Genomic DNA, 26,636 nt, shown 5'->3' on the forward strand with positions numbered 1-26,636 from the left:
CAGACCCACAGTAATGTAGATATGCTAATCATAGTGCCAAGCTCTGGGCCTTGTTGGAAGGAGATAATACCTTCAACATGGTGCATGGCATATGGTAAAACTTTAAGCAACATTAATATCATTATCATTATCACGTACAAAGTGGTAAGACACGAGAGATTTACTACCTAGCAGGGAGGTGTCAAAGTAAATGACTTTTTTTTTTTTTTTAATAATTAATTAATTAATTAATTTATTATTTTTGGCTGTGTTGGGTCTTCGTTTCTGTGCGAGGGCTTTCTCTAGTTGTGGCAAGCGGGGACCACTCTTCATCGCGGTGCGCAGGCCTCTCACTGTCGCGGCCTCTCTTGTTGCGGAGCACAGGCTCCAGACGCGCAGGCTCAGCAATTGTGGCTCACGGGCCTAGTCGCTCCGCGGCATGTGGGATCTTCCCAGACCAGGGCTCGAACCCGTGTCCCCTGCATTGGCAGGCAGACTCTCAACCACTGCGCCACCAGGGAAGCCCTAAATGACTTTTATAAAGTGAGAACCTATAGGAAAAAAAAAAAAAAAAAAAAAAGCTTAGACGAATCAACAATAGTTCCAGAATTCCAGTTTGTTTTGTCAATCATAGTTTCACTCCTGTTTATGCATATCCACTTCTGCACATTTAGTTTGCGATTGGCGTGTCAGTGGGGTGCAGTTGTACCTGCAATTTAGGTAAAATGCCCCTTAGATGTCACATTGCAAAGGGCCATTAATCAGTGTTGGATGTCTGACCCTGTGGGGCAGTGGTCTCCAGAGAAGGGTCTCTATATAATTTCTTTATTTTAGTTATAACTTGGATTACTTTTTACAGTTTTAAAAATTTTTTTTTTCTTTTGCTATTTTAAATCCAAATTTTTGATTATGTCTATTGGATGAGTTACTAAGAGCAGAATTACTATATCAAAGGGTATATGCATTTAAGGGTTCTCTGCATATGTGGTTACCTCCTCATGGTTCCTCACCAACTCTGGGTACAATCTTTTTTTTTTTCCCTTTGATTTTTGTTACTTTTGCAGGTAAAAATTTTTACCTTTCAGCTACAAATTGCATATATTTGAGCACTAAGGAAGTTGAATACTTTTCCATGTTTATTAGTCATTGGGTTTTTTTCCTTATGAAGAAATATCGGTTCATGCCCTTTGTTCATTTTTCATTTGGTAAAGTGTTATTATTTGTCTGTTCATTTAAAGGGGTCTGTCTTATTTCTTGCAAACTCCCCAGGTTCTTTTGAGAAATAAATGCTATAGTTACATGAAAGTGTTTTGCATAAACTGTAAGGACCTATATGCATGTTATTATTATTGAAAAATTGACCTTGTTCATATGTTAGAGTCATATTTATAACAAAGAGGTCCTTGCAAATTCAGAAATAGACTTGACTAGAGTGTGAGCTCAGTTCCCGTCGGGATTTTTGTCTGTTTTATTCACTGCTGCATCCCCAGTGCCTAGAACAGTGTGTGGCATGGAGTAGTGATCAATAAATACATGTTAAATGAATGGAATATGAGATAAACACATAGATGGATAGAGATTTTCTACAATGTTCCACCAAGTTGACTTCATTTCATTTTCTTTTTTGCCTCAAGCTGGAAGCAAATAGAGTTGTGTATGGCTGGTAGGTCAGAGCTGTGAAATAGTGTTCTTATCATTCTGGACTTAGGAAGCTCATTTCTTAGAACCTAACTTTCTTTATGGTAACATTGTAAGCCTAATTAGTAATTCTACCTCATTTATTTAAGTGATAAACCAGAGACAAGAAGAGTTTAGTGACCCAAGCATGGCTTTCAGCAGTATGATAGAAGACCCAAGTTGTTGTTCTATTTTTATATAAGAGCATTTCTAATTCCTAAATCTATGACAAGCCTCCTAGTCTGTCCATGCCTCACTTGTGGTTTCTGGCAATTATGAGAATAAATTGTACACAAGGTCTAAAATAAAACATGACAGTATGCCTTAAAATTGATTCATTCTTTGGTTGCCTATTTTGCGGGAAAGGTTTTGCGTAGAAATTTATGCTAATGAGTTTAATCTCCTATATAGACTTAAATTCAACTACCCACAGGTGCCTGGTACCAGCTTCTTTTCTAGAGTTTCTCTGCTCTGTTTTTATCCCTAATTATCCTACCTCACATTGTTTTCCTTTTAAGGTGCTTTAGTGTTTCTGGAAGAAGATGGGGTAAAATTTCATATAAATGTGCATTTTGCTCCAGACTCGTGTTCTGGATGGATCACTTACAGTGGGAGGCAATACATGATGGTTAAGTGCTTTGTTTTTGAGGCACACAGAATCTTATTTATGATCTTAGGTGAGTTACTCAGCTTCCCTGAGCCTCAATTTCTTCATTTATAAAATAGGTATTTAAAAAACCCTGCTTCCATTGGATTGTAAGGATTAAATAAAATAATGTGTGAAAAGATGTTAGCATAGGGTTTGACAAATAAGCAAGCAGGAAATAGAGGCTGCAACTGAATATTATTATTTATTATTGTCATGTTCATCATAGATGGCTGGGCCATGGCTCTTAGCCACTGAGGTGCTATTAGCAAATGTAAGAAAGGCAAGTGAAAATGTCAAAGCAAGAGACAAGGAAAGAGAGAGATGCCTGCAAGAAACAATCCCAGAAGCACCCCATCCAGGATGTATCAGTCAGGGTTCAAACAGAGAAGTGGAACCACCTGGAGATACAGATATAGATACAGATACAGATGTATACACACATGCATATATACATATATGTGTGTGTGTAGATATATGTGCACATGTCTATATACATAGGTATACACATACATGTATGTATATATGATTTGACCTTTCACAACTGTAGGAGCTGGTTGATCAGTGTCTGCAAGGCTGCTGTCTTTGCATCTGATGCTGGAGCTTGAAGTCCAGCGGTCAGGCCATCGGGAGGGGAAGGTGGAGGTCCAGTGGGAAGTGCAGAGACAAGGTGGAACCACAAGCGCAAGCTGGGCCCGACAGGGAGGACGGAGTGACACCAGTGCCTGTTCTTGTTGCCTCTGCCCTTGCTGGTGTGGCGTGGATGTCAAACTTTGGTCATGGGCCCAGACACACACTGGGCCCAGGCTCAGCCCCAGTGGCTCCTCACGCCAGATGAGCCCGCAGATAATTGGAGCTGCACATTGGCCGCTGCTTCACTTCCACCCTCTGAGGCCTGGGTGTCATTATCCACGTGGTTATCTGTTTTGAGCTGAAGACACTGAGGGGTACAGAGAGGTTATTCATTTGCTTCAAATCACACAGCTGCAAAGGGCAGAGCTGGGATCCAGAGCAGGCCTGGTTGACTTGTTGACTAATCTCTTAAACACTGCAAAGTTACAGCTGCCCCAAAAGGCAGGGAAGGAAGGCATACCTACCGCCCAGCGGGTAACATGTGGTCTCTGGTGACCTTTTTAATGAGTGAAGAATGTAGTGCTTTCATCCTTGGAGCAGGGGGTGCTCACGGATGGTGGAGTGTGGTGAAGGAGGGTGGAATGGGGGTTCAGCCTGCCCGTGTTTATTTCCTCCCGACCGCGTACTTCCTGTGTAACTCGGACAATTTACTCAACCCCTCTCAGTCTCCATTTCCTCGTCTGTTAAATGGAGATAATGAGTTCTTGAGAGATGAGGTGAGGCGTGCACATGGAAGAACCCAGAATATAGCTTAATGGACATTGACCACACCTGGAACTTGCTGGGCCCCTAATTGAAGTGACTTGGAAATAGAATCATGTGACGTTCTGTTTGCCTCATCACTTTCTCGGGAATGCTGGAGGCCAGGGCTCTGTTCTTAGGATTGCGGAGCCGGAAATTCTCTCTGACTTTTGAGGAGGTGCTGTAGCCCATCCTGGTGGATTTCACACAGTTCATTGGCCGCCTGTGTCCACGGATCTCTTTCCTGGCCGCAGACTTTGCTCTTGTTCTTCACTAACACATCTCACTCCCGATTGTCACGAAGTTATCTTCCAGTGTCAAACTACATTTCATCTGCCAGCATTTCTGCTCACTACCTCTTTTTATTTTCCTCAGCAGGGATGGAAGGAAAATAGGTCATCTTTTTCGTTTCAAAAAAAAAGAGTAAAGTTTAGAAGTGCCACAGACATTTACGTGATCCAGCGTTCTCTTTTCCATCCCTTTATTGAGAACCCTACTGACTTCCCTTTATATTCCAGTAAGTCTTCTTTCTTCCTGAAATATGGTATTAGAGCTGAACATAATCATAAATACCTGGCCGACTCTGGTTTGCAAGAAGGATAGTGTGTGAATTTGACCCATTGTATTCCTGTGTAGAAAACGCACATCTTTTTCTGCCCAAGTTGTGCCCCTAGATAGTCTGTCAAACAATGTCATCTTGCCAAGGGCAAGGCAGCCTCCCAGGAAGGGTGACAATGTAATTACAAGACCAAGTCCACACCCCATCCCAGAAAGTTATTTCTAACTCTTACCAATATGTTAGGCCAACAGCCTCACCTTCCGAAAGCTAATAATCATACCTCACCTATAAGAACTTATCTGTTTAATATTCATAGGACATACATCCTAGTATCATGCTAGCTTTTGCTGATTCACATTCAGCTCCTCTTCCTTCAAGACACTAAATTATTTTTAATTCCCCACTTTCTGAAAACTAGTATATAGAACATGAAATATTTATGTTAAGTAGTAATGTCAAAATTTGCTCATAACTTAGTTTTAGATAAACAAATATGTATCTAAAATGCCTTCTATTTGCTCAGTGCTGTGCAAGGCACAGGGGGTGAAAGATGTGGGACCTACTTCCAAGGTCAACTTTCTAGAATCTAAATCCAGTTTATCTAACCATGGTCTGCACCACCATCCATGACCTGGATGACATAACTCCAAGGACGAAATAGCCGGCTTGCCCGATCGGTTTATTTCTTTAAGTCAATGCTTGGGCAGCATTATTGTGAACCTGTATTAAGTGTTTTGTTGTCCATGTAGCACCAGTAGAGTTCCAAGTTATTGTCCAATTTAGATTTAATAATGTGGCTGAAGCAGTTCCCATTTTCTCTTCTGTGGGAGGCGGTGCAGAAGTCTGCATCGAGGATGAAAGATTGATGGGTGCAGTGAGCAGCAACTTTGCTTAATAATGAGAATGTACTTGAAGTAGCACCACTTAGCATTTCCAGAGATGTGGTTGCTTTGCTCCCCATTTATATAACTTGTCACGTCCAAGAAACTGACAGAAGAAGTAGTCTGAAATAGACAGTTGGAGCACATGTCAAAAAAATATTTTCCATCATGATCACATGGAGAATGACCAATTTCAGTTTAAGGAATTTTTAATAGCATCCTAAATCCCTTGCCGCTAAACAGAAGACAGACTAAGAAACACTAGGAAGTAAGGAACGAGCTGCTTCCCATTTGTTTTCTGGTGGATGAAGAATGTTTTCACTGACTGCATGCTTTCCAAGTAGCTTCTCATAGAGCTTTCAAGGGGCAACACTGTCTAGTGGTTAAGAGCCCAGCCTTTTATCTCATCTGAGCTGCATGAACTTACTAGCTGTGTAACATGGGGTGAGTTATTCACCTTTTTGTGTCTCATCATCCTTGTCTATTGCATGGTGCTGTTGGGAAGCTTTAAATGGTTACTATTCCTTCATGTTGAATATACAAGATGTCATATAACACAGTGTAGAGAGATGAGGTATATTTTTAAAGAAGCCACTAATGGACCTGATATGATTCTTTCAACCTTTTTTTTGGTTCTCATGGCAACCTGGTAAGGATCCATCCATGCCATGGACAAAGTGGCTGAGTTGGAGGCAGTATAACAAAATACCTAAACAAGTCATTTCTCTGGGGTCAGGAAGACCCACATTGTTTTAAGAAATTATCTTCCTTTCCCCAGTGTTCTCTTTGAATGCACACGGGCAGTCTCCCACAGGCTATTTTGCTTCAGTGATTTTCTCATCTATAAGAGCACGCAGCTCTTTGATAGGAAGCTATTTGCAAAGGGACAGAATGTTTTTCTGCAGCTGTGACGTGAGTGGTATCAAAGTTATTGACACAGTTGAAAAATAGCTTAATGTTATCTTCAAGGCTTCCGCTTTCCTGTCGGCTTGAGCCTTGGAGATGTGTATAATTGGGACTCAGTAAGACAACCTTGACACCCCTCTGCAGAGAAATGTGCCCGTTTGATACAGGCTCAAAGCGAGTTTGACAAAGAGCAGCTTTTCCCTTGGGGCAGGGTGACCACGGAGAATCTGCTAATGAAGAGTTAATGGCCCAGGAACCCCAGCTTCACTTACCAGACGGGAAGGCTTTAATCATTCCTATCCTTCCTGTCACCACCAGGACAGGCCAACAGCCTAGCCATCCAGTCAGTAATTAGAGAGAAGGTATTTCTCTACTCTCCTGAGCTGACTGTCATATTGTTAAATTTGAAAACTATTTGATGATGAATCTCACAGCTCTTTGGTTTGACTGATGAGTGGAATCAGAGCACCGCCCCACATTCGCATCTGTTCTGTGGACAGATTTGGTGGAAAATAGTTTCTGGTTTCTTTTTGAGTCGCAGACCTTTTGACCTGTGCCTTGGAGACATCCATGGGCTCTTCATTACAGGAATTACTCTCCAAAGGACAAGGTCTTCATCAGTCAGCGTCTTTGGTTGCAAACCATAGCAACTAACTTACACGCAGATGAGCAAAACCACACTCTGTGGGAAGGCCATGGGGTGCCCACAGATCAAAGGAATAGTCAGTGCTCCAGGCTTTGAAAGGACAGAGTCCAAGGCAGCCCTGGACAGCCTGCAGCAGGAATTGCTCTGTGTTCAGGGATGCACCCTCCAATCCCTTAAAAAAACATTTCTTTTTGTCATTCTACCAAAGATTCAAATTCCCGGGAAACAATGCAGTTCCCCCTCTCTTGGCTAGGGAAGAATAGGGCACCATGCCTAACCATCTTGCCAGATATCTCCAGTGGGGGAGAGATGTTTCTTAAAGAAAAACTGGGGGAATGCTGAAACCAGAAGAAGGGAGAGTGTATGCTAAGGGATGGAACTACAGAGCTTGCTACACTGCATCCCTCAGAAGAGGATCACGTGTGTGGCTGAAATGCACTGCAAAGCTCCATGTCACCTGCTCCAATTTATCTCACAGTGTTGCTGAACCTTAGGACGGTGACATGTTAGCCCATTGACTGAATCCCTTCTAGTTAGAGCCCAGACGTGTGTTCCTGCTTTCTTCTAAGATGGTTGAAAGCAAAAGATGGATCAGGCAGGGTTCTTAGCTGCAACCAAGAGAAATCTGTGCTAGGTGGTTAAACAAAAGAGGAATGTACTAAAAGAACTGGGTGACTCAGAGGATCTCCAGGAGGGCCAGAAGACCAGGCTGAGGAGAGGGCCAATGCCCCAGGCCTACCATAGGGCAGTAGAGAGCCCCAGCGCTGCCCCTGGGCTCAGTTGCCATGGATCGCTTCACTGAGACGGGGCTTGGACCCTAGTGCTAAACCCCTGTCACAGCTGGCCTGAAAAACAGGATTGACCCATCTCTACCTTCACCAACATGGATCCTGCAGCACCTGCTTCCTGAGTCACCAGCTTGCCCTGCAAAGTACGGTGCTGGGGCACCATTTTGGAGGAGACCAGGCGACATGACCGGGCCCCAGCTGCAGAGGGGCCTGGGAAGGCATGTTCTGGCTTCTGCCTTAGAACAGAAGGCCTCTGCCTTGGAGGAAGCATGTTCAAAGGAACAGCAAGTGTCCTTAGAAAGGCAGTTGTGTGACTTTGAACTTGTGTTCATTCCACTAATGGACCACATCTCCCATACAGCACTAGTAATGAATAGATGTTAAATACATTTTGTAATAATTTTATAAACCTTATGATGATATTGCATTCTATTTTTTGTTGAAAACAAATATTGAAAATGTACCACAATTTTTTTAATCTTCTTATGACGGGGTCAGAGATAGACCAGTATGCTCAAAAAGTGGCAGTGATTCCAACCTGTCAGAGGTTCCTTCAATATCAAGCTGTATGAACCTTGGGCAAACTCTTACACAGCTGTATTTGAGCATTACCATCCAGGACATGGTGTAATAGTACTTAGCTGCGGACTTAATCGTGTTGATAATATTGGTATTGCTAAGTATTTTTAGGTATCAATAAACAAATGTTTCATCTAACTGGATAAGATACAACTAAGAATGATAATTATAACAATGTTCCTTTATTTCTTTATTTATTTATTACTAATGAGCTTGTACAGTTCACCAGAAATGCTAAGTACACAACAGAACTTTAGGACTGGATGTTTACATTCCATGTAAGTCAGTGTTCTATTATTTCCAAAACACTGTAATTATCAAGAGATCATTACAATTGGTTCAGATAATGCTACAACACAGAGGAAAATGCAAGGTTTTGCCGTGGGTTGTCAGGGTCAGCTTCTAGGAACCAGAAGCTGGCCCTTCCCTTCCCTTCCCTTCCCTTCCCTTCCCTTTCGTTTCTGTTTCATTTCCTTTCTTTTCTGTTTTCTTCTCGTCTTTTCTTTTCCAGCTTTATTGAGATATGATTGACATGGGACCAGGATTTTTGAGCAGCGTCTTGGGGCAGGGAGGGGGCATATCTGAGCAGTGAGAAGGGCACCCAGGGAAAAGGAAGACTCAGAAGTGTGGAAGTTCCTAAAGAACTGGAGACTCGCAGCTCTGGCTGGAAGGAAAAAGTTGGGTGAGGAATGACACCCTGTCAGACACCTTCCAGTGTGAAAGTGGAAGCACATTCTTTTTGCTGATGGTGATAATGCCGAGAATTTACATTTTGTGTTAATTTGACCTCATTGACATAATACCTTATTATAGAGAATCACTTAGATGTTGCCTAATTGCCTTCTTTCTCTTGCTAACCCCAATGCTGAGAAAGTCAAAAAAATGGCCTTTGTTTTGGCTGCGGCAGAGAAATCTGATTTGATATTTTGTTGTCACAGATCTTTTGCTTTCATATTTATTTGTTTTTTCCTAGGCCACCCAAGCACTTTAATTTGTATATTTCCTTTTGCATTTGTCCACATGCATATGTATTTTCCCATGCTTTCTGTAACTTTTTTTCCATTTAAATTATATAATTATCATTTTCTTTGCTTCCCCAGTGTATTCTTATTTCTAGTCTTTCACAGAAGCCCAATGTTCCATTGAGTAATCACTGGGAAATTGTTATGCTTCAGTTTTTCAATAGTTTAGATATTGTAATGGCAATTTTTGTGTATAGAACTTATTTCTTCTGTTAGATTATTTTCCTAACAGCATCTGTAACTCTTAACTTCCTGCTTGGAAAAATAAAGTTTTATGTCTTAGGGTTTTCGCTTTTTTGCCTCCCATTCTTGTATGTAAATAACCATTTCAGCATGAATTATTATGCATTTTACTTTCTCTGTATAGCAGCCTTACTAATACATCTGTCCAGACATGCTTATATAACATTGTACAGTATAAGCCCAAGAGCTTCTGCCATCAGTGTAACTGTGATATGCAGGAAAGCAGTAGCCCAGACTATGGAAGTATCGAAGAGAGATTGTGATGGTCATAAAACGACACTCTAGCCTGAAGGTCTAAATCTCCTCTATGTTGTTTCCTAGATTTATTTTCTTTAAGTTTGTGTCTTTCATCACCAACTCATAACTTATCATAACTCATTCTATACCTAGTAACCCTTTAACTATTTTATTCATTTTCCTACTTTAATGACATTACTTACTATTTGATCAGTACTCTTCCCTCCTCCTTAGTGTTTGAAATTATTGTTGTTGTATTTGTACCTGCCTCCTATTTGTTAACCTTTTAAATGTTTCTCTGTACCAGTAAGTTGGTTCCTAAGGATACTGAAAGCTCTTTTTGTGCAGCATACACTGGCCATAGGACCCAGTGATGCCACTCATGGGAATTTACACTAAGAAAAGCGTTCACACCAAACATATACATGAATCTTTATAATATCTGTATTCATAATCATCAAAAACTGGAAACAACCCAAATGTCCTTCAGTAGGTGAATGGATAAACACTCTGTGGTGTATTCATACATTGGAATACTACTCAGCAATTAAAAAGGAATGACCTATTGATACACACAACAACTTGGATAAATCTCAAAATAGTTATGCCAAATGAAAGAAGTCAGCTTCAAAAGGTTACATACTCTATGATTCCATTTACATGACATTCTTGAAAAGAGAGTGCTCTGGAGATAGAGAACAGATCAAGGATTTCCAGGAGTTATGCGTGGGGGGAGGTTATGACTACACAGGGATGGTATGAGTTTTGGGGGGCGATGGAACTGTTTGTGTCCTGAATGTTGTGAGGATAACAAATCTATCCAGGTGTCAACAGTCATAGAACTAACACTAAAAATGTAAATTTTATTGTATGTTAACTTAAAAAATATGAAAAGATTCCCGTTTCATCAAAGTAGTCGTAGGTCCTTTGACAAGTTATTTAACCTCTCTAAATCTCAATTTATTTACTTGTCAAGTGTAGAAAATACTCTCTACCTTGAAGAGGTGTCATAAAGATGAACTAGAATGTCATAAAGTATCTACCTGACATACAGGAAAATCTTCTTTTTCTTTTCCATGCTGATATTTCTCATTGGGAGCAGATTCTTTTTCATGATTATTATTACCTGGGCTTTTTTACAGTTATTTGTCTCTTGGGGAACAGACTGGAGGGTTTCAAGCAGAAAAGTGACCTGATCTGATGTTCATTTTTAAAATATCATTTGAGCAGCTTTGTGGGGGGGTGGTAAGGAGTGTAGGAGGGTAAGAATGGAAACATGGAGGCCAGTAAGAGGTGTTGGGGGTTGTCCAGATGAGAGATGATGGTGGCGTGGACTCGGTGGGAGCGATGGAGGGGGAGAGAAATGGGCAGGTTTGGGATTTATTTTTTTTTTGGAGGTAGAACCAACAGGCTTGATGATGGTTTGAGGAGTGAGGAAAGGTGGCTGGGGGTGTCATTTACTGAGATGAGAAACTCAAGGGAGGAGCAAACTCGAGTGTGTGGGCTGGAGTCATCATGGAAAATCAAGAATTCTGTTTGGATGTGTTAAGGAGTGGAAACCAAACAGATAATTGGGTACAGGATTCTGGAACCCAGGACCAGGTCAGCGTTGTGTCGTTCATTTCCACTGGAGGTGCCACAGTGAGTCTCCCAGCTCCTCCCCTCCAGATTAGGGTTGCAGGGGAGCTTTTAGCTGCTATTCCTTTGACCTAGCCTTGGGATTTTTAGCAAAGCACTTTTCTTTAATCCATTCCTGAGAGCAAGCGCTTGTAGAAACTTCAGATTATGCTTGTATGATCCACTGCTGCCAGATTTTCTTTTTCCTTTTCCATTTAATGTGATTTAGGGAAAGGCGAACACCCAATATTTCCAAATATTCAGCTTAGAAGTCATTTCATACTGTGTAAGATTGAAAAGTATTAATAAACTACTGAGACTACTGATGAATATGCAAATACATGACAAAATATGCTGAGGTTATATTCAACATATTTTGTTATTTTTATTGTCCTCAAATTTCCAGTTTTGCCACAGACAAGGGAAAGAAATTCAAGATATAATTTTCCTTTTCAAGGTATAATTTTTTCTATGTTGAATTTTTTAAAGTTTTATTTACTTTTTTATACAGCAGTTTCTTATTAGTTATCTATTTTATACATATTAGTGTATATATGTCAATCCCAATCTCCCAATTCATCCCACCATCACCACCCCTCCCACCCCCGCTTTCTCCCCTTGGTGTCCATACGTTTGTTCTCTGCATCTGTGTCTGTATTTCTGCCGTGCAAACCGGTTCATCTGTACCATTTTTCTAGATTCCACGTATATGCGTTAATATATGATATTTGTTTTTCTCTTTCTGACTTACTTCACTCTGTATGACAGTCTCTAGGTCCATCCACGTCTCTACAAATGACCCAATTTCGTTCCTTTTTATGGTTGAGTAATATTCCATTGTATATATGTACCACATCTTCTTTATCGTCTGTCAATGGGCATTTAGGTTGCTTCCATAACCTGGCTATTGTAAATAGTGCTGCATTGAACATTGGGGCGCATGTGTCTTTTGGAATTATGGTTTTCTCTGGGTATATGCCCGGTAGTGGGATAAGCATCATAAGAGACTACTACAAGCAACTCTATGCCAATAAAATGGACAACCTGGAAGAAATGGACAAATTCTTAGAAAGGTATAACCTTCCAAGACTGAACCAGGAAGAAATAGAAAGTATGAACAGACCAATCACAAGTAACAAAATTGAAAATGTGATTAAAAATCTTCCAACAAACAAAAGTCCAGGACAGATGACTTCACAGGTGAATTCTATCAAACATTTAGAGAAGCGCTAACACCCATCCTTCTCAAACTCTTCCAAAAAATTGCAGAGGAAGGAACACTCCCAAACTCATTCTACAAGACCACCATCACCCTGATACCAAAACCAGACAAAGATACTACAAAAAAAGAAAATTACAGACCAGTATCACTGATGAATATAGAAGCAAAAATCCTCAACAAAATACTAGAAAACAGAATCCAACAACACATTAAAAGGATCATACACCATGATCAAGTGGGATTTATCCCAAGGATGCAAGGATTCTTCAATATACACAAATCAGTCAATGTGATACACCACATTAACAAATTGAAGAATAAATACCATATGATCATCTCAATAGATGCAGGAAAAGCTTTCGACAAAATTCAATACCTATTTATGATTAAAAAAAACTCTCCAGAGAGTGGGCATAGAGGGAACCTACCTCAACATAATAAAGACCATATACGATAACTACCAATTAACGATTGCCTCTGGGAAGGGAGGGACAGGGATGGAATTTGAGGGACAGGGAGGTATTGAGGAAACCTCCACTGTGTCTGCAAAAGTTAAAATTCTGTGGAGTGGGTATTGAGTCAGTGTGTTCATCATACTAATCTATGTTTGAAATATTTTATAATTAATATTTTGTTCTTTAAACATATACATAAAAATAACTTAAAATTATAAACGAGAGACAGTGCCCTTCTTCCACTCGCTCCACCCTTATTAATCACCGTAAAGAGTGATCTACTGGGTTTTTCTCTCAGAAAATGTAATTACTTTGCAAGAAAATGTTAATGCTATGTTCTATTCTTAAAGTCACTTGTTCCAGTGATAAAGCTATGGCTTAATAGAGTTGCTAAATTTTCTTCTAAGTCATTCTTTTAATATTTCATATTTGTCAAATGAGCTGGTAATGATTGGGAACATCTTTGTTTTTACGTCAGGACCATTTCGGCAAAAACTCATCATCAGGCTGTTAACTTCAACATCTTCGAGGGCATGGTGTGCCATGGGGTGCCCCTGGTGACTATTTCAAGAGGCAAAGTGGTGTATGAAGCTGGAGTTTTCAGTGTCACAGCAGGAGACGGGAAGTTTATTCCTCGTAAACCATTTGCTGAATATATTTACAGACGGATCAAGCAGCAGGACCAGGTGAGTTGGGGCTAAGTGGGCTGTTAACACGGGCTGGATTGTCACTTGCTCCTGGATGCTGGTGATGGCGTTGTCACATACAATTGGTTAACATATTCACAGGGTGTTAGAAGAGGTTATGAACAAATACAGCTGTCAAAGAAAAAAGTCATTATTGGATGGATGCAGTTTCTTTTGAAGATTGGTGTCTATCGGGTTTCCTAATGGACCAAGTCAGGTTTTCCCAGGCAAGTGTAGGGCCCCTGTGGGCCTTTTGACAATTGCTGTTAGTCAGGGTCCTCTGAGAAGCAGCCATCCAGATGGATAAAGGTGTGACTTTTTTAAACACCTGGGAGAGAAAATGGGTGGGAGCCCGGGAAAGGCTGGGAGAGCCCTCAGCCTGCAGTTCAAGCCTGGCCCCAGTGAAGGAGAGAGGGAGAAAAACAAGTGGTGGAAACATCCTAGACTACTATACAGACGAAGAAAGGTTGAGCAAGGCCTACAAGCAGCCCTTGAGCCATCTCCTGCATCCAGCCACGTGGCGTGCTGTCATTGGCTGAGAACAGCAGTGGGAGGCATGTCCTCAAACGGACAAAAGGATGGAGTTCGAACTCAACTACTGTCCCTTGAAACATCAAGCTCCCTGTCGTTGAAGGTCTGCAAGGTGTATTCTAATGACCACCAGAGCAATGGCGGAGTTTGAGGTCAAGGTAAATATGAATTCTACCTTGGCTTCCCTTTTCCTAGCTGTGTGGCCAAGAGCAAGTTTCTCTAGCATCCTTGGTCTGTTTCCTCATCTGGAAAATGACAACAGTGTGTTCTCCCCAACAGATTGCAAGAGTCAAATGAGATTTTAAAACGTAAGGCACCAGTAGGAGGTCAGTAAACATCAGTTCAGTCTCTTTGCTTTCCGCCTTTGATGACCGAATTTATAATAAAGGCCTCCAAGTCTTTGTTATAATCCAGTTGTTAAAAAAGAGGTGTTTGTTCTTTTAATATGTCTTGCATTTTCCAGTGTTTGTTTAGCTCACGCAGTGTTTTAAACAGTTTTAAAAATTCACTTCACTACATACAGTAATATATCAGAATTTTCAGACTAAAACCATCTAAATTGCTGGGTTTGGAGAGAGGCAGGGCACCGTGTGCCCTCAATTCCACATGGTAAGAACAGGCCGGAGCTGGATGGCCAAGCCCTACAGAGGCAGCCTTTCTGATTTTCACCTACAGGCTTCACTCATTAATGTTCCCAAACCGGCTGTGTAGCCATTAGAATTTGTAACCCTTGGGTTAGTTCTAAGGCTTCTGTGTCTTCTTTCCATTTTAAAATATATTTCTCTTTTTCCAAAGTTCTCTGGCTGTTTTCCGATTCATTTCGTTTGGGTCTTGTAGTCTCTTTGATTTCTCCTCTAATGTCTTGTGAAAATTTTTTGCTTGTGGATTCTCAGAGTTTGTTAGATAAGATTCATCCTTTTTAACCACTTCCTAAAGCTTTGATTAAGTAAACAAGTGCTCTAGAATGCTTTAAATTCTCAGGATGCTACAATTCTTTATATACTGTATTTCAGTCAAAATATTTAAGGTTGCAATTTATTTTGCTGGGAGTTAATTTGTAAATATTGACACTGACAGGTGACAGGTAGGTAGAGGCTATAAGGTTTCCATGTATTTCTAAACATCACATGGTAAATAACAGCAATACTAACATTTACTGAGCTTTTACTGAAGGCAAGGCACAATGCTAGGGGCTCTGTCACTGTAACAACCCTGTGAGCGAGGGAGTATTATTTTCCCCACTTTAAGTATTAGGAAACTGAAGCTTCAGGAAATTAAAAAACTTGGTCATGTCACATAGCTAGTATATGGCAGGACCAAAACATAAACTCCGGTTATCTGACGACAAAAGCTGTATGCTTAAGCAATAAACCATATAACGTAAACCATAAAGATTGAGTTAAATGAGTTAATGGGAGATAAATTATTCTGAACTAGGTTTGGGGAAAAAATCTAAATGAGAGGCCTTGATGGCAGCTAGTTTATTCATGACACTTGTAGTAGTAATCCAAGGGATGAACAGATAAGCGTTGACTTAGAAGAGATAGTACCGACAGAACTGGGTGATGAATCATGTGACACTTGAAGTGAATCCAGGACCAGCCTGCTCCAGGCTGTCAGTACCAGTTGCCCACCAGCAGGGACACTAGACTAACTGGGAACCCCTGACAGACTGTATTTAAAGGACTGACTTTGCCTAAGTCTTCCTCTTGTAGGGAAAATATGCCGAGATCACCGAATGACTGGCTTCATCAGTTCTCCTTTTCAAATTGTTGTTGGGTATTTTATTGGCAAAATTAATGCCAACATCATTTTTTAGGAGTTCACTATCAATTTTGTGAGTTATTTTAGTTTCTCAATATTTTCTTCTGACACCAACTTTTTAGGTATTCTAGTGCATTATTGTTTTTACAATAACAATAAATAATAGTTGCATTATAATATATTGTTCTGAGCACTTACTATCTGCCAGGCACTGTATTTGGTGTAATTTATATTCATTATTTTACCTAACCTGCACAACAAGCCATGTGGGAGATATTATCATCCCCATTTTACAGAATAGGAAACTGACTCTCAGCAAGATTAAGTAACTTTCCCTGGGCTGAGCGGTAAGTAAACGTAAGAGCCAGGGTGTGTGATAAGACCTTTCTGATTCCCGCTGTACATGAGACCTCTGTAGAGCAAGAAAAGAGAAGAAAATGATTGTGAAACTCAAATCATGGGGAATGCATTATTTTAAAAAGTGTTGATGTGGAAAAAGTATCAAATAAAATGAATAAAATGAGGTTGGGGGACTGTGTGGAGATGTTTCAGACCTTTTTTCTCTCCATTAGGCGAAGATAATTTCATAGAAGAAAAATATTACGCTAAAGTTAAAAAGAGTTGTTAGGAATCCTAGATTTTAAATTCACATGAGGTAATTAGAGCTCTTACTTTGGTTTTCATTTGAAATATTCAGATTTCTTTGTAAGTGAGGATAAGAGTTTGAAGGCAAGCAGGAAAGGCCCATACCATTTCTCCTGCTCTCCTGTTATCCTTCCCAAGAAAATTAATCACTTGCCACTCTGGACTCCAAAGCACAGATTGTAGAGACACGCCAGTGTTTGTCAGTCCCAGAACTCAGCTGGTCTCCTGGCTAGAATTTTAGTTCTTTGAGGAACTTACTTTCTTAGTCCCAGTACTTCCTATGTAGTAGGCGTTTGATAAATAAACAAATTGCAAATGGAAGGAGCAAAGACTATAGTTTCAGAGGTCATAGAAAGGACTTGAAATAAATTTACACAGAAGATTGCCTCTTGCCTCGTCCCAAACAGTGGGGTTGTCTGTGAACTTGATTCTTATCCACGATTTTATTACTTAGTGAAACTTGGCATCGTGCTGTGCAGCTATCACTGTTAACGGATATTGTGAGGAATTTCAAAGGACAGAAATGACATTGTAATGCAATTTGACAGCTTCAGGGAATTGTTTACTTTATTTTAATATTTAAACAGGGGATCCTTAAGGGAAAAAATTTAAATCAGAAGATGAAACCTCAAAATTTATTTGATAAATGTTACATAATAAAATACATATTTCAATTCAATATAAAAAGTCACTTAAGGAAGAGGGTTGGGGGATTCAGGAAAGAAAAATAAAAGAGGAAGGAAAAAAAGGACATGGTCCCTCGGTATCCATAGGGTTTGGTGCTCAGTATCTGCAGATACCAAAACCCACAGCTGCTCAAGTCCCTTATACTGTTGGCCCTCTCTATCCATGTACTCAACCAGCTGTGCACATGGAGGGCCACGGTAACAGCAACTTGGGTGTTCAAGTACATTTTGAAAGAAGAAAATCAACTTACATACTATTCATTCTTTACCAAAAAAAACAAAAACAAAAACTTTTTAAACTCAAATGGTTTATTATTCCTAGAATTTTTGTGTGTTTAGGGTATTATAATTTTTACCAAAATTTGGAAGCACAGACATTCTTCAAGTCATCCCTTTTTCTCTTTTTTCAGTAATAAGCAACCCAATCTATTTTGGAAAATTAGGGTCACATTGCATTTTCTAGAGAAGCAGGGATAACTTCATGGAGTAATGCATGGTTTCAGAATACTGCTGCCAAAGCCTTTAAACTGGCTTGTGCCTTTGCAACCATAAGCATAATTTGCCTTTTAGATAAGATAAAATTAAATGGATGGCTGATCTAGTCCTTGAAACGGGTGTTCTCCATTTCCGAAATAACAGTTTGTCAATGTCTTTCTCAATGTGGTAGCTCAGAGAAAATAATTTCATATCATCAGCTGCCATGTAATTCTGATTTCCTCGGATTGATTGCTAGTAATCGCAAAAGGCGATACATATGTTGGAGCCAGCTCATTTTGGCTTATGAGAGACACTTGCATGTATCCCTTCCCAACTCCTCATTCAGTGGTGTCAGTAGCTTGAAATCAGCCATGGTGAGAGCATTTACACAACAGAAATAGGCAAGTGCTATAAATCAGGGCTTTAGGAGTGATGAGAAAAGGGGAAGGTGGGTTGTCAACATTTACCAGTACATCACTGTATACAGGGACTTTGTAAGTACTCTCTTTTCATGTTTTATCTAACCAATGTTCATCCAGTAAATACTTATTGATGACCAATTATGTGCTCACATTGTTCTTGAGAAATAGCTCACAGGGTATTTTGAGGATTAAATGGAAACATTTGGTGGATAGTAAAACATTATCAAAATGCAAATGTTCATGTTATAGATCACCTCTGTTGAATCTAGTGATTCATAGTCCCCTGGAGAGCTCAGTCCTGTGAGGACCTCTAAGAACCTTGAAGTTCACCAGGTACTGAATACCTACCTCTAAATTCACCAGCCAGGCATGGATTTCATTCTCAGGGAGTCGCTGCTCATTTGGACCGTTTGGTGTTAGGTCAGTGTCTGCTGTTTGGTATTTGGAAGTTCTGTTGTCTTTATCGCTATTTTAGTATCTTAGCCTCCATGATCAACATCGTATTAGTAACTTCTTGGGGTTCAGGATTCTTGTCTATGGTCTTAAAAATCTCAGAAAAATCTAGCATCCTAGCATTTTACTCTCTGCAGACAATACAGGTAAATTTTCTATCAATTTTAAGCTTCCTCTTTTCCCTGATCAGCTAACCAAACACATTTCTGCAATCATGCGGGTATAGTGATTGCAATTAATATTTATTCATAGCACTTCATATCACGATACAATTCTCATTTTTGTCTATAAACTCATCACAGTGACAATCATCATTAAGTACTATGAACTCAAATGGAGCTCCCATCTACCTAAGTAAACCACCAGCACCCTGCTGGGTGAGGTGCCATCCATGTTTCCTGTTTTACTTAGGATAGCCTCTCACAGTGTTTTACCCTCAAACCTTTCTCTTTGATTGTGAACCCACCAAGATGGGAAGAACTGCTGGCGGGGTGTGCTCGTCTAATTTTGGCCAGCCTGTACTGGGGGAAAAAGATGTCCCCACCCAGATCAGTCTTCCAAAGGTGTGCGCTCAGGATCCTAGTCTCTTTTAGGTGCTCCTTAAGAAAGCTTTCAAGTGATTTTAGATAATGCTACCCTCAGGAGATTCTATTGCCCAATATCATCTAAAAAGTTCTAAAAAGTCCTACAGTCAAGAAATCTTTCATTTAACAAATGTTTGTTAAGCACCAGATACAATTCCATATTCCAGGTGCTGGGGATACAGGTGTAACTAAGACAGCAGTCCCTGGGCTCAAAGAGCTTTAATCCTACTTCTCTTTCAACTATAGTTTGTGGGTGCTTAAGTTCTAGTTCTGTTTGAGATGCTAATTACACCTCCCTGTGAAGAGGTCAGTTAGCCACTTGGATAAAGGAGTCTGGAAATTGGGAGGCATTGGGGCTGGACATAAAATTTAGGAATCCTGGCATCTACATTTATTTAAAAACACAAGTCTGAGGCCACCAGAGAGACTGTAGACAGAGAAGAAAGGGGACTTGAGAAAGAGCTCTGGGGCTGCCAACCTTCAGAGGCTGAGGAGAGGTGGAGGGGAGGAGCCAGCAAAGGAGCCTGAGAAAGCTGACCAGTGAGATCAGAAGAAAAGTAGGAGAACACGAAGAAGATAAGAGACCTGCTTACTTTGTTCAACCCAGAACCCTCTGATACTTCATCCTGGTCTTTCTGTGAGCTTTATGCTGCATTAATGTCCTCTAAGAAGTAGGTATGCAGGGACTTCCCTGGTGGCGCAGTGGTTAGGAATCCGCCTGCCAATGCAGGGGACACGGGTTCGAGCCCTGGTCTGGGAAGATCCCACATGCCGTGGAGCAACTAAGCCCGTGCACCACAACTGCTGAGCCTGTGCTCTAGAGCCCACGAGCCACAACTACTGAGCCTGCATGCCACAACTATAAAGCCCGCGTGCCTAGAGCCCGTGTTCCTCAACAAGAGAAGCCACTGCAATGAGAAGCCCGCGCACCAAAACGAAGAGCAGCCCCCGCTCGCCGCAACTAGAGAAAGCCAGCATACAGCAACGAAGACCCAACGTAGCCAAAAATAAATAAGTAAAAAAAAAAAGAAATAGGTATGCATTTAGTTGGGAAACTCAGGATGGTGTCCCTGTCATCACTGTACTCATCCTGGATACCTGGGAAAGAAGCCCACTTTGGACCCAACCACTAGGATAAGCTCTGAGCATTATACACTGGTTGCACCAGATGCTGATGCCCGTGTCAGGGCTGGGCACGTCACACTGGAGATGGAGTTTGCCATTTGCCGCTAGAGAGAAGCCACGTGACTACTTTTCCTGAGAGCTGCAGGGTAAGTCTGCTTAGAAAACATGTGCAGCCGAACTCTGGAATAATGCAGGGAAGGCTTAACATTCTGCAGAACGAGTGCCATCACCTTTCTATTTCGTCACCGTGAACATCTACTGAGGTTCTCAAATGTATATAGAGTACAGTGCCAGGGGCAATAGACAGTACAAAGATGGACAAGACCTGGGTCTAGCATTAAAGAGCTTATGTAACCACATCTAAGGATAAGAAAAGATTAGAAGGTTGAAAGTACTGCAAGGCTTGAGACCAGAACTTAAATTGTCTTTGATTCCTGTCAACTTGTCTATAAAGGGGAAGACTGTGAAGTGTGGGGCAGCAAAAGCCTCCCCAGAGAGGGTCAGTCTGTGTCTGAGGTGGCGGTGTGGGCAGGAGTGGTTAACAGCCCACAGCCATCCTGGCGGGAAATCGGTCCCTGCCCGTCCCGAGCCTCAGCAGCAGATGAAGAGGAAGGCTGTGTGCACGGGAGACCTGGCCAGTCAGGTCAGAGACATTTGACGGTCAGTGTGACCAGAGTGACCAGCCAGGCTAAGAGGGGCCTCGTGGCATTGCTAGTACAGTGACTGAGCAGCCGGAAAGGGATTCTTAGACAAGTGCAAAGGGCAGGTGCAACCTGGGGAGCAGATCAGTGCTGAAGCAGAACAAAAGAGGATGAGGGAAACTGAGTCAGCTCTGGCCAGGATAACTGACACAAAGAGGAGAGGAGCTCAACTAGGGATCTCCTTCCCACCAACATCCTTCCACCCTTAATAGGAATTTATCAAGTATTTACTGAGTACTTGTTTTGGAGAAACAGAGCAATAGACCAACCCTGAGTCTGCTGGAGGAGATAGACAGATAATTACAGAAAATGGTAAGCACGATACTGGATGTGGCAGAGAGGTCTAAAGCTCCCTGGGCTAATGATTGCCTGGGCTGAGTTACCGAAGATCCATTGGAGATATTTAGGTTAAAAAAAAGAGGGTGGGCATGCCATGATGGTTGAAGGCATGGCCCTGGCAGAAAGATGCTTGGAAGGATGCCGATTCACCTGGTTTGAGTCACCCCTGAGCCTGCAGCTGGGTTCAGGGAAGGGATCCTCCGAGGGACCTGCCGGCTTGTGGAGCAAGCCCACCCCCTGAATGAGGGGGGGGGGCCCGGGCTTGACGGTCCCGCTTAAATCACTGGTGTTGGTCATCAGTCCCCAGGAAGGAGTCCAGGAGAGACAAACAAGTACAGATGAAAGCCACAAACAGAAAGGTTTCGAAGGAACTGTTGGAACAGGGAGATGGGGGTGCTGATGAGGGACATGCAGCACAAAGGCAGGTGGCACAAATATCTGCCCACTGGTGTCACTTTCTCCAGGGGCTGCAGAAGAGGCTGATGCTTGAACTGAAATATGCCACGGGTTTTGCCGAGTGCAAATACCAACAGGAAAAGAGAGAAAAGCAAGACTCTTTACGTTGTCTGCAAGAGAAGGGTTGAAGGAAAGTGGAAACAAATCCTGGTTTGCTTGGATGGTCCTGAATTTTACCTGTTAATTACGTTTAGTACCCTTTACACTCTCAGAAGTGTCCCAGTTTGGATGATAAATTATATGGTCACATTAGGTTTAAGTACATACATATAGTTGGGCTTGAAAAATAAACCAGGAGAAGAAAAAACATGGAGACTAAGACCTGAAACGGGGGATGTGGTCAGAGAGTGGGGTATTAAATTAATTTAAAGTTTCAGGTGTGGATTGGCTCCAGGTAACTACAATGTCCAGGGGCTGGGTGGCCGCCAAGGGAAGTTGGTGCTTCATTACCCCGTGTTGATGTTCAAGGTGATGGCAGGAGCCAGGGCGAAGGAAAGGACTGAGTCGATAGCAAGCCAAGATGCAAGTCCAGCAAAGCATCCAACCAGACACAGAAAGTGGACAGAGGCTTGGACTTGTGCACAGAGGGCAGGGGTCTTCCTAGTCACTAAGTGATCAGTGTGCTTCAAATTCCACTGTAGGGACACGGTCTCTGTCTTGTTCTCTGCTTTATCCTCTGTGCCTGGCAAAATACCTGGGGCTTGTGTGTGCTCAGTAAATATCTACTGAATGAATGAAGGAAATGCTTTGTATCTGGGAAATCTCATGTGCCTGTGAGGTAGGTTTTATTCCTTGCATTTCATAAATGAGTGAGTAGGCTCAGAGGAGCTTATTAACTTGCCAGTTTCCTACAGCCAGTAAATGGCAAAGCTAGAATTCAAACTTAGACCTACCTTTCTCCAAAGCCCACACGGTTGATCACTACAATATATTAGTTTTGGTGGTCAAAATAAGACAGATGTACACAAACGTACACACACACATATTTATTTTTTAAGAGCTTTTATATGCTAGGCATTATTCTAAATGCTTTACATATATTTAATCCTCACAACCCCCCTATAAATTAGGAGCTATTACGATCCCCAGTTTATAGCTGAAGCACAGTTTTAAGTAACATGCACAGGCAAGCTGGTTCCAGAGCCCATGCCCTTAACCACTGTGGTTTACAATTACTTGACTTGCCAGTGAATTTGTGTCCACATTGACGAACAGTAGGATTTACTTACTTCTTATGAATCCCTTTGTTTAGAAAGTCCTGATTTCAAAAGTCTGCTCAAGCACTGAATTAACTCTAGCTGAATCCAGGGTTCTGCTACACAGTTGGCCACCAAAGAGGTATAGTTCCAGATGGGAGATTCTGTAGAAGGCTTGTTACAAGCGGGGACTATCAGGAAAATGAGGAAACACACACACAGATTGCTAGAATCTGAAACAAAAAGCTGAAAGTCTTAGGAGACGTACAACAAAGCACTCTGGGAATATAGACACCTAGAATTGAAACTACAAGAAAAGGTAGAATGTTGGAAAAGCCTGTAAGGTGGTTATAGAACAGAATGTGTGAGGATATGGCAGAGGCCCCAGTGAAAGTTGCACTGGAAGGAATGATTGTTAGGAAGTGTTCCCTGGGCCTTTGTCTGATGCAGATCAACCCCAGTGAAAGAGTGGGGCAATGCTGGTACCCGAGGTCGCCGGGAATTTCTGTGAAAGGGCAGGGCATGGGAGGCACATGATAAATTCACAAGGCTCATTTTTGGTCTCCCAATTCACTTAGGGAGCAGAACTTAGCTTTGAATTCAAGAAGTCAATAAGCCACAAGAGAAAAATGAAATGTTCTGTTTCAGACTTGCACGCCTACCCCCGTGGAGCGTGAACCCTATAAGGGAGAAGTCATCACACTGAAATCCAGAGGGACAAAAGAAGACTCCACACATGGGACCAGGAAACAGGCCCACTCCTGAACCAGGTGCTGTCAGTAAGGGATAGTGGGCAGAGAAAGTTTTCCTCCCTGACAGCATATGGAATTAGCATATCTCTTTCTTCCTTAGTGTTTAAAGAGTCCGTGGTCAAGGTCAAAGACTTCAAAGTGACCTAAGACTCAAGGACAGTTCAGCCAAAGGGCAGGCTGATAAAAGACCTCTTGACGCAGAACACTTGGATGAGCCTTCCAGGTTGAAGAAGGCCTTGGGCTAGCTGGAGGTTTATTCTCTGAGGCGTTAGGAAACATTGCACAGAGGCCTAGAGAATCAAGTATGAGCAAGAGGCTGGTAACACAGAGGGAGGCTGTTATTGAGGAAGGCTGGCACTACTTAAAACTGAGAGTGCAAGTTTATAGTCAAAATTTATAAACCGATTAGGACTTTATCTGGAAGAAATGAATCTATGTATTGTAAAGGCAACCATATTCTAGAACTTAGAATGGAATGAAAAATGAATCATGTTGCTTTGGGTATAATTTTTCAGGAAAATTATTTGATAGCTTATTTCACATAGTTGTAGAATAATATAGATATGGTCATTTAAAAAACATTTGAGTGCTTCATCAGTTTTCTCTTAGTCTCTTGACATTCAAATCTTTCTTTTTGAAACACATATTGTCATCATCCTTGTCAATTTTCTTTTTCTTTTTCTGGGTTTTTTGGGGGTTTTTTTCCAGTTGTTTTCTGGTCCTGCTCTGCCAGGTACCTATTTCACCATGGCTTTCCTGTGATTTCAACATTTCTCTAACATCATTTCCACTGACTTCATGAAATCTACATGTTTTGCCAGTTTTGCAATTTCACTAGCCTCTATGGCTTTGTTTTTTCTTTTTAATGTGTGATACATTTTCACATGTTTCAGCACGTAGCAGTCAGCAAAAGATTACAGAGGAGGTTGACAAGACGGACAGGGAGAGACGTTTGTGCTAATTAGGGACACTGTCAAAGGCCTCGTTTTATGCAAACCCAGTTAGGCATTGCAGGTTTTTACATTGTGATAATAACCTGTGCTTCCTTGCATAAACCCTGAGGCTTGTATAATGGGGCCCTGTGTACTCCCAGCTGTGTTCTCTTTCAGTATTGAACGCTGTTAAGTTTTTAATAATGCTGTAGAGCCAGCAGTTCCAGCTTTGTTGTCATTTCCTGACTATTGGAACTATTTTTCCAATCCAGGAAGGTTGTGTTAAAAATCCAGAGGAAGATTAGCAAGAGGAAGAAATTTTATTGAATGCTGTAACATGCTATTACCAGCATTTGTAGGAGCGGGATTAATGTTTACTTTGATTACAGGATTTCTTGGGGGTCAGGCTTGGGTTCTGCATCTCTTTGTGAGGGAGAATGTTACACTGCGTTCCTTTTATTCTGTTCAAAGGTAAAATCAGAGAAAAGGATGCTGCCGTTCCCATCCCAGTTAAACGTTGTCAGCCCGTGGAGAAGCAGGCCTTATTTCAACTCCCCAAGATCCTTTTGAAAAAATAATCGCTCTAGGCTTCTTTGATTTCCTTTCAGAGGCAATTGCCGTCTTTCTTACTGTGACTTTGTTGCTGTGTAAGATTGAAGATATAAATGAATATTATTGTGATAGAAAGTCTGTGTGAAAATTCACTGATGATACTTTAAAATGTCATCTTTGCTTGCACCAGATTTCTCACTTTGAATTTTTAAAAATCACTTTCTTGTTTAAAGTTTTTTAATGGCTACATTTGTTTAAAAATAGCTAACTCTGTGATTTTACATTCTATTGTAATTCGTAAACATTTAGATCTTTATTGTAATTAATAAACATTTAGATCTTCATTTTATATCCTGTTATTCCTGTTATCTGAGTTATGTGTGTCTTCTTTTAACTAGTGGGATTGGGAGTCTGGGAGGTTGGTTTTTTTTTTTTTTAATAAATTTATTTATTTATTTATGGCGGTGTTGGGTCTTCGTTTCTGTGCGAGGGCTTTCTCCAGTTGCGGAGAGTGGGGGCCACTCTTCATCGCGGTGCACGGGCCTCTCACTATCGCAGCCTCTCTTGTTGCGGAGCACAGGCTCCAGACGCGCAGGCTCAGCAATTGTGGCTCACGGGCCTAGTTGCTCCGCGGCATGTGGGATCCTCCCAGACCAGGGCTCGAACCCGTGTCCCCTGCACTGGCAGGCAGATTCTCAACCACTGCGCCACCAGGGAAGCCCGGGGAGGTTGGTTTTGATTCACAATTTCCTGAGAGACATCTGCTTCCGCAACTCCTGGAAATCAGGTCCCTCCGCAAACCCCATGTAATCAAACTGGATACTCAACCTTAGAATAACTCCAAGGCAAATTATCCAATTACACTGATGAATGCAGGATTTGAGGGAATTAAATAGAGTCAACGTGGCTGAAAGATGCTACAGTGATACCTTCTGGCCCCTGTGCTTCCTGGTCTGTGCTCTGAACCTTCTGGGTGTGCAGAGAAGCTGAGTTTATATTCCTTCTCCTGGGTAACTAGGCCAAGAGGGATTTTTAAAACATGCAGTAAAATCAGGGCACTTATGTTCTCACTGCAGACACATCTGCCCCGACTTACTCACTTAGATCTGGGGTGTAGTCACACTTTTGACAAAGGATGGTAGGAATCTAGTTTACTCAGTTGTGATTCGTTTTGAACACACAGTAAAAAGGATGATGAAATACATCTACGGAAGAATCACAGGTCTTTTTTCTCAGGTAAGAGATACCTTAAAATATGACTTTTCTCCTCCACTTTGGTTGATGAAAAAATTCGACAATAAGATGACTGAATCCTCTGAAAAGAAAGAATGAAATTACTTTTTTATCTAGAAGCCAATTTTCACTCATCCTTTAGAATTCAGCTTAAATATCACCCTCACTCAGAGGCTTTCCCAGACCCAACACCATAGGGTTAAGTCCCACTTTCTGTTCCTCCATATCAAGGCCACCACATACCCCATCACAGCACCACATCCAACTGTAC

General features: G+C 41.4%; 1 protein-coding gene across 1 annotated transcript in view; it reads left to right on the forward strand.

Moving 5' to 3' along the window:
- Positions 1-24,197, forward strand: part of LOC132366910 (dihydropyrimidinase-like) — a 79,368-nt gene extending 55,171 nt beyond the window's left edge. Inside the window, 2 exon segments of the mRNA XM_059924365.1 lie at positions 13,310-13,517; positions 23,545-24,197. Of these exon segments, the coding sequence (XP_059780348.1) occupies positions 13,310-13,517; positions 23,545-23,661 (325 nt within the window). The 3' untranslated portion in view covers positions 23,662-24,197.
- The last annotated feature ends 2,439 nt before the right edge of the window (positions 24,198-26,636 follow it).

Source organism: Balaenoptera ricei, chromosome 6 (assembly GCF_028023285.1).
Source record: "Balaenoptera ricei isolate mBalRic1 chromosome 6, mBalRic1.hap2, whole genome shotgun sequence".
Lineage (NCBI taxonomy): Eukaryota > Metazoa > Chordata > Mammalia > Artiodactyla > Balaenopteridae > Balaenoptera > Balaenoptera ricei.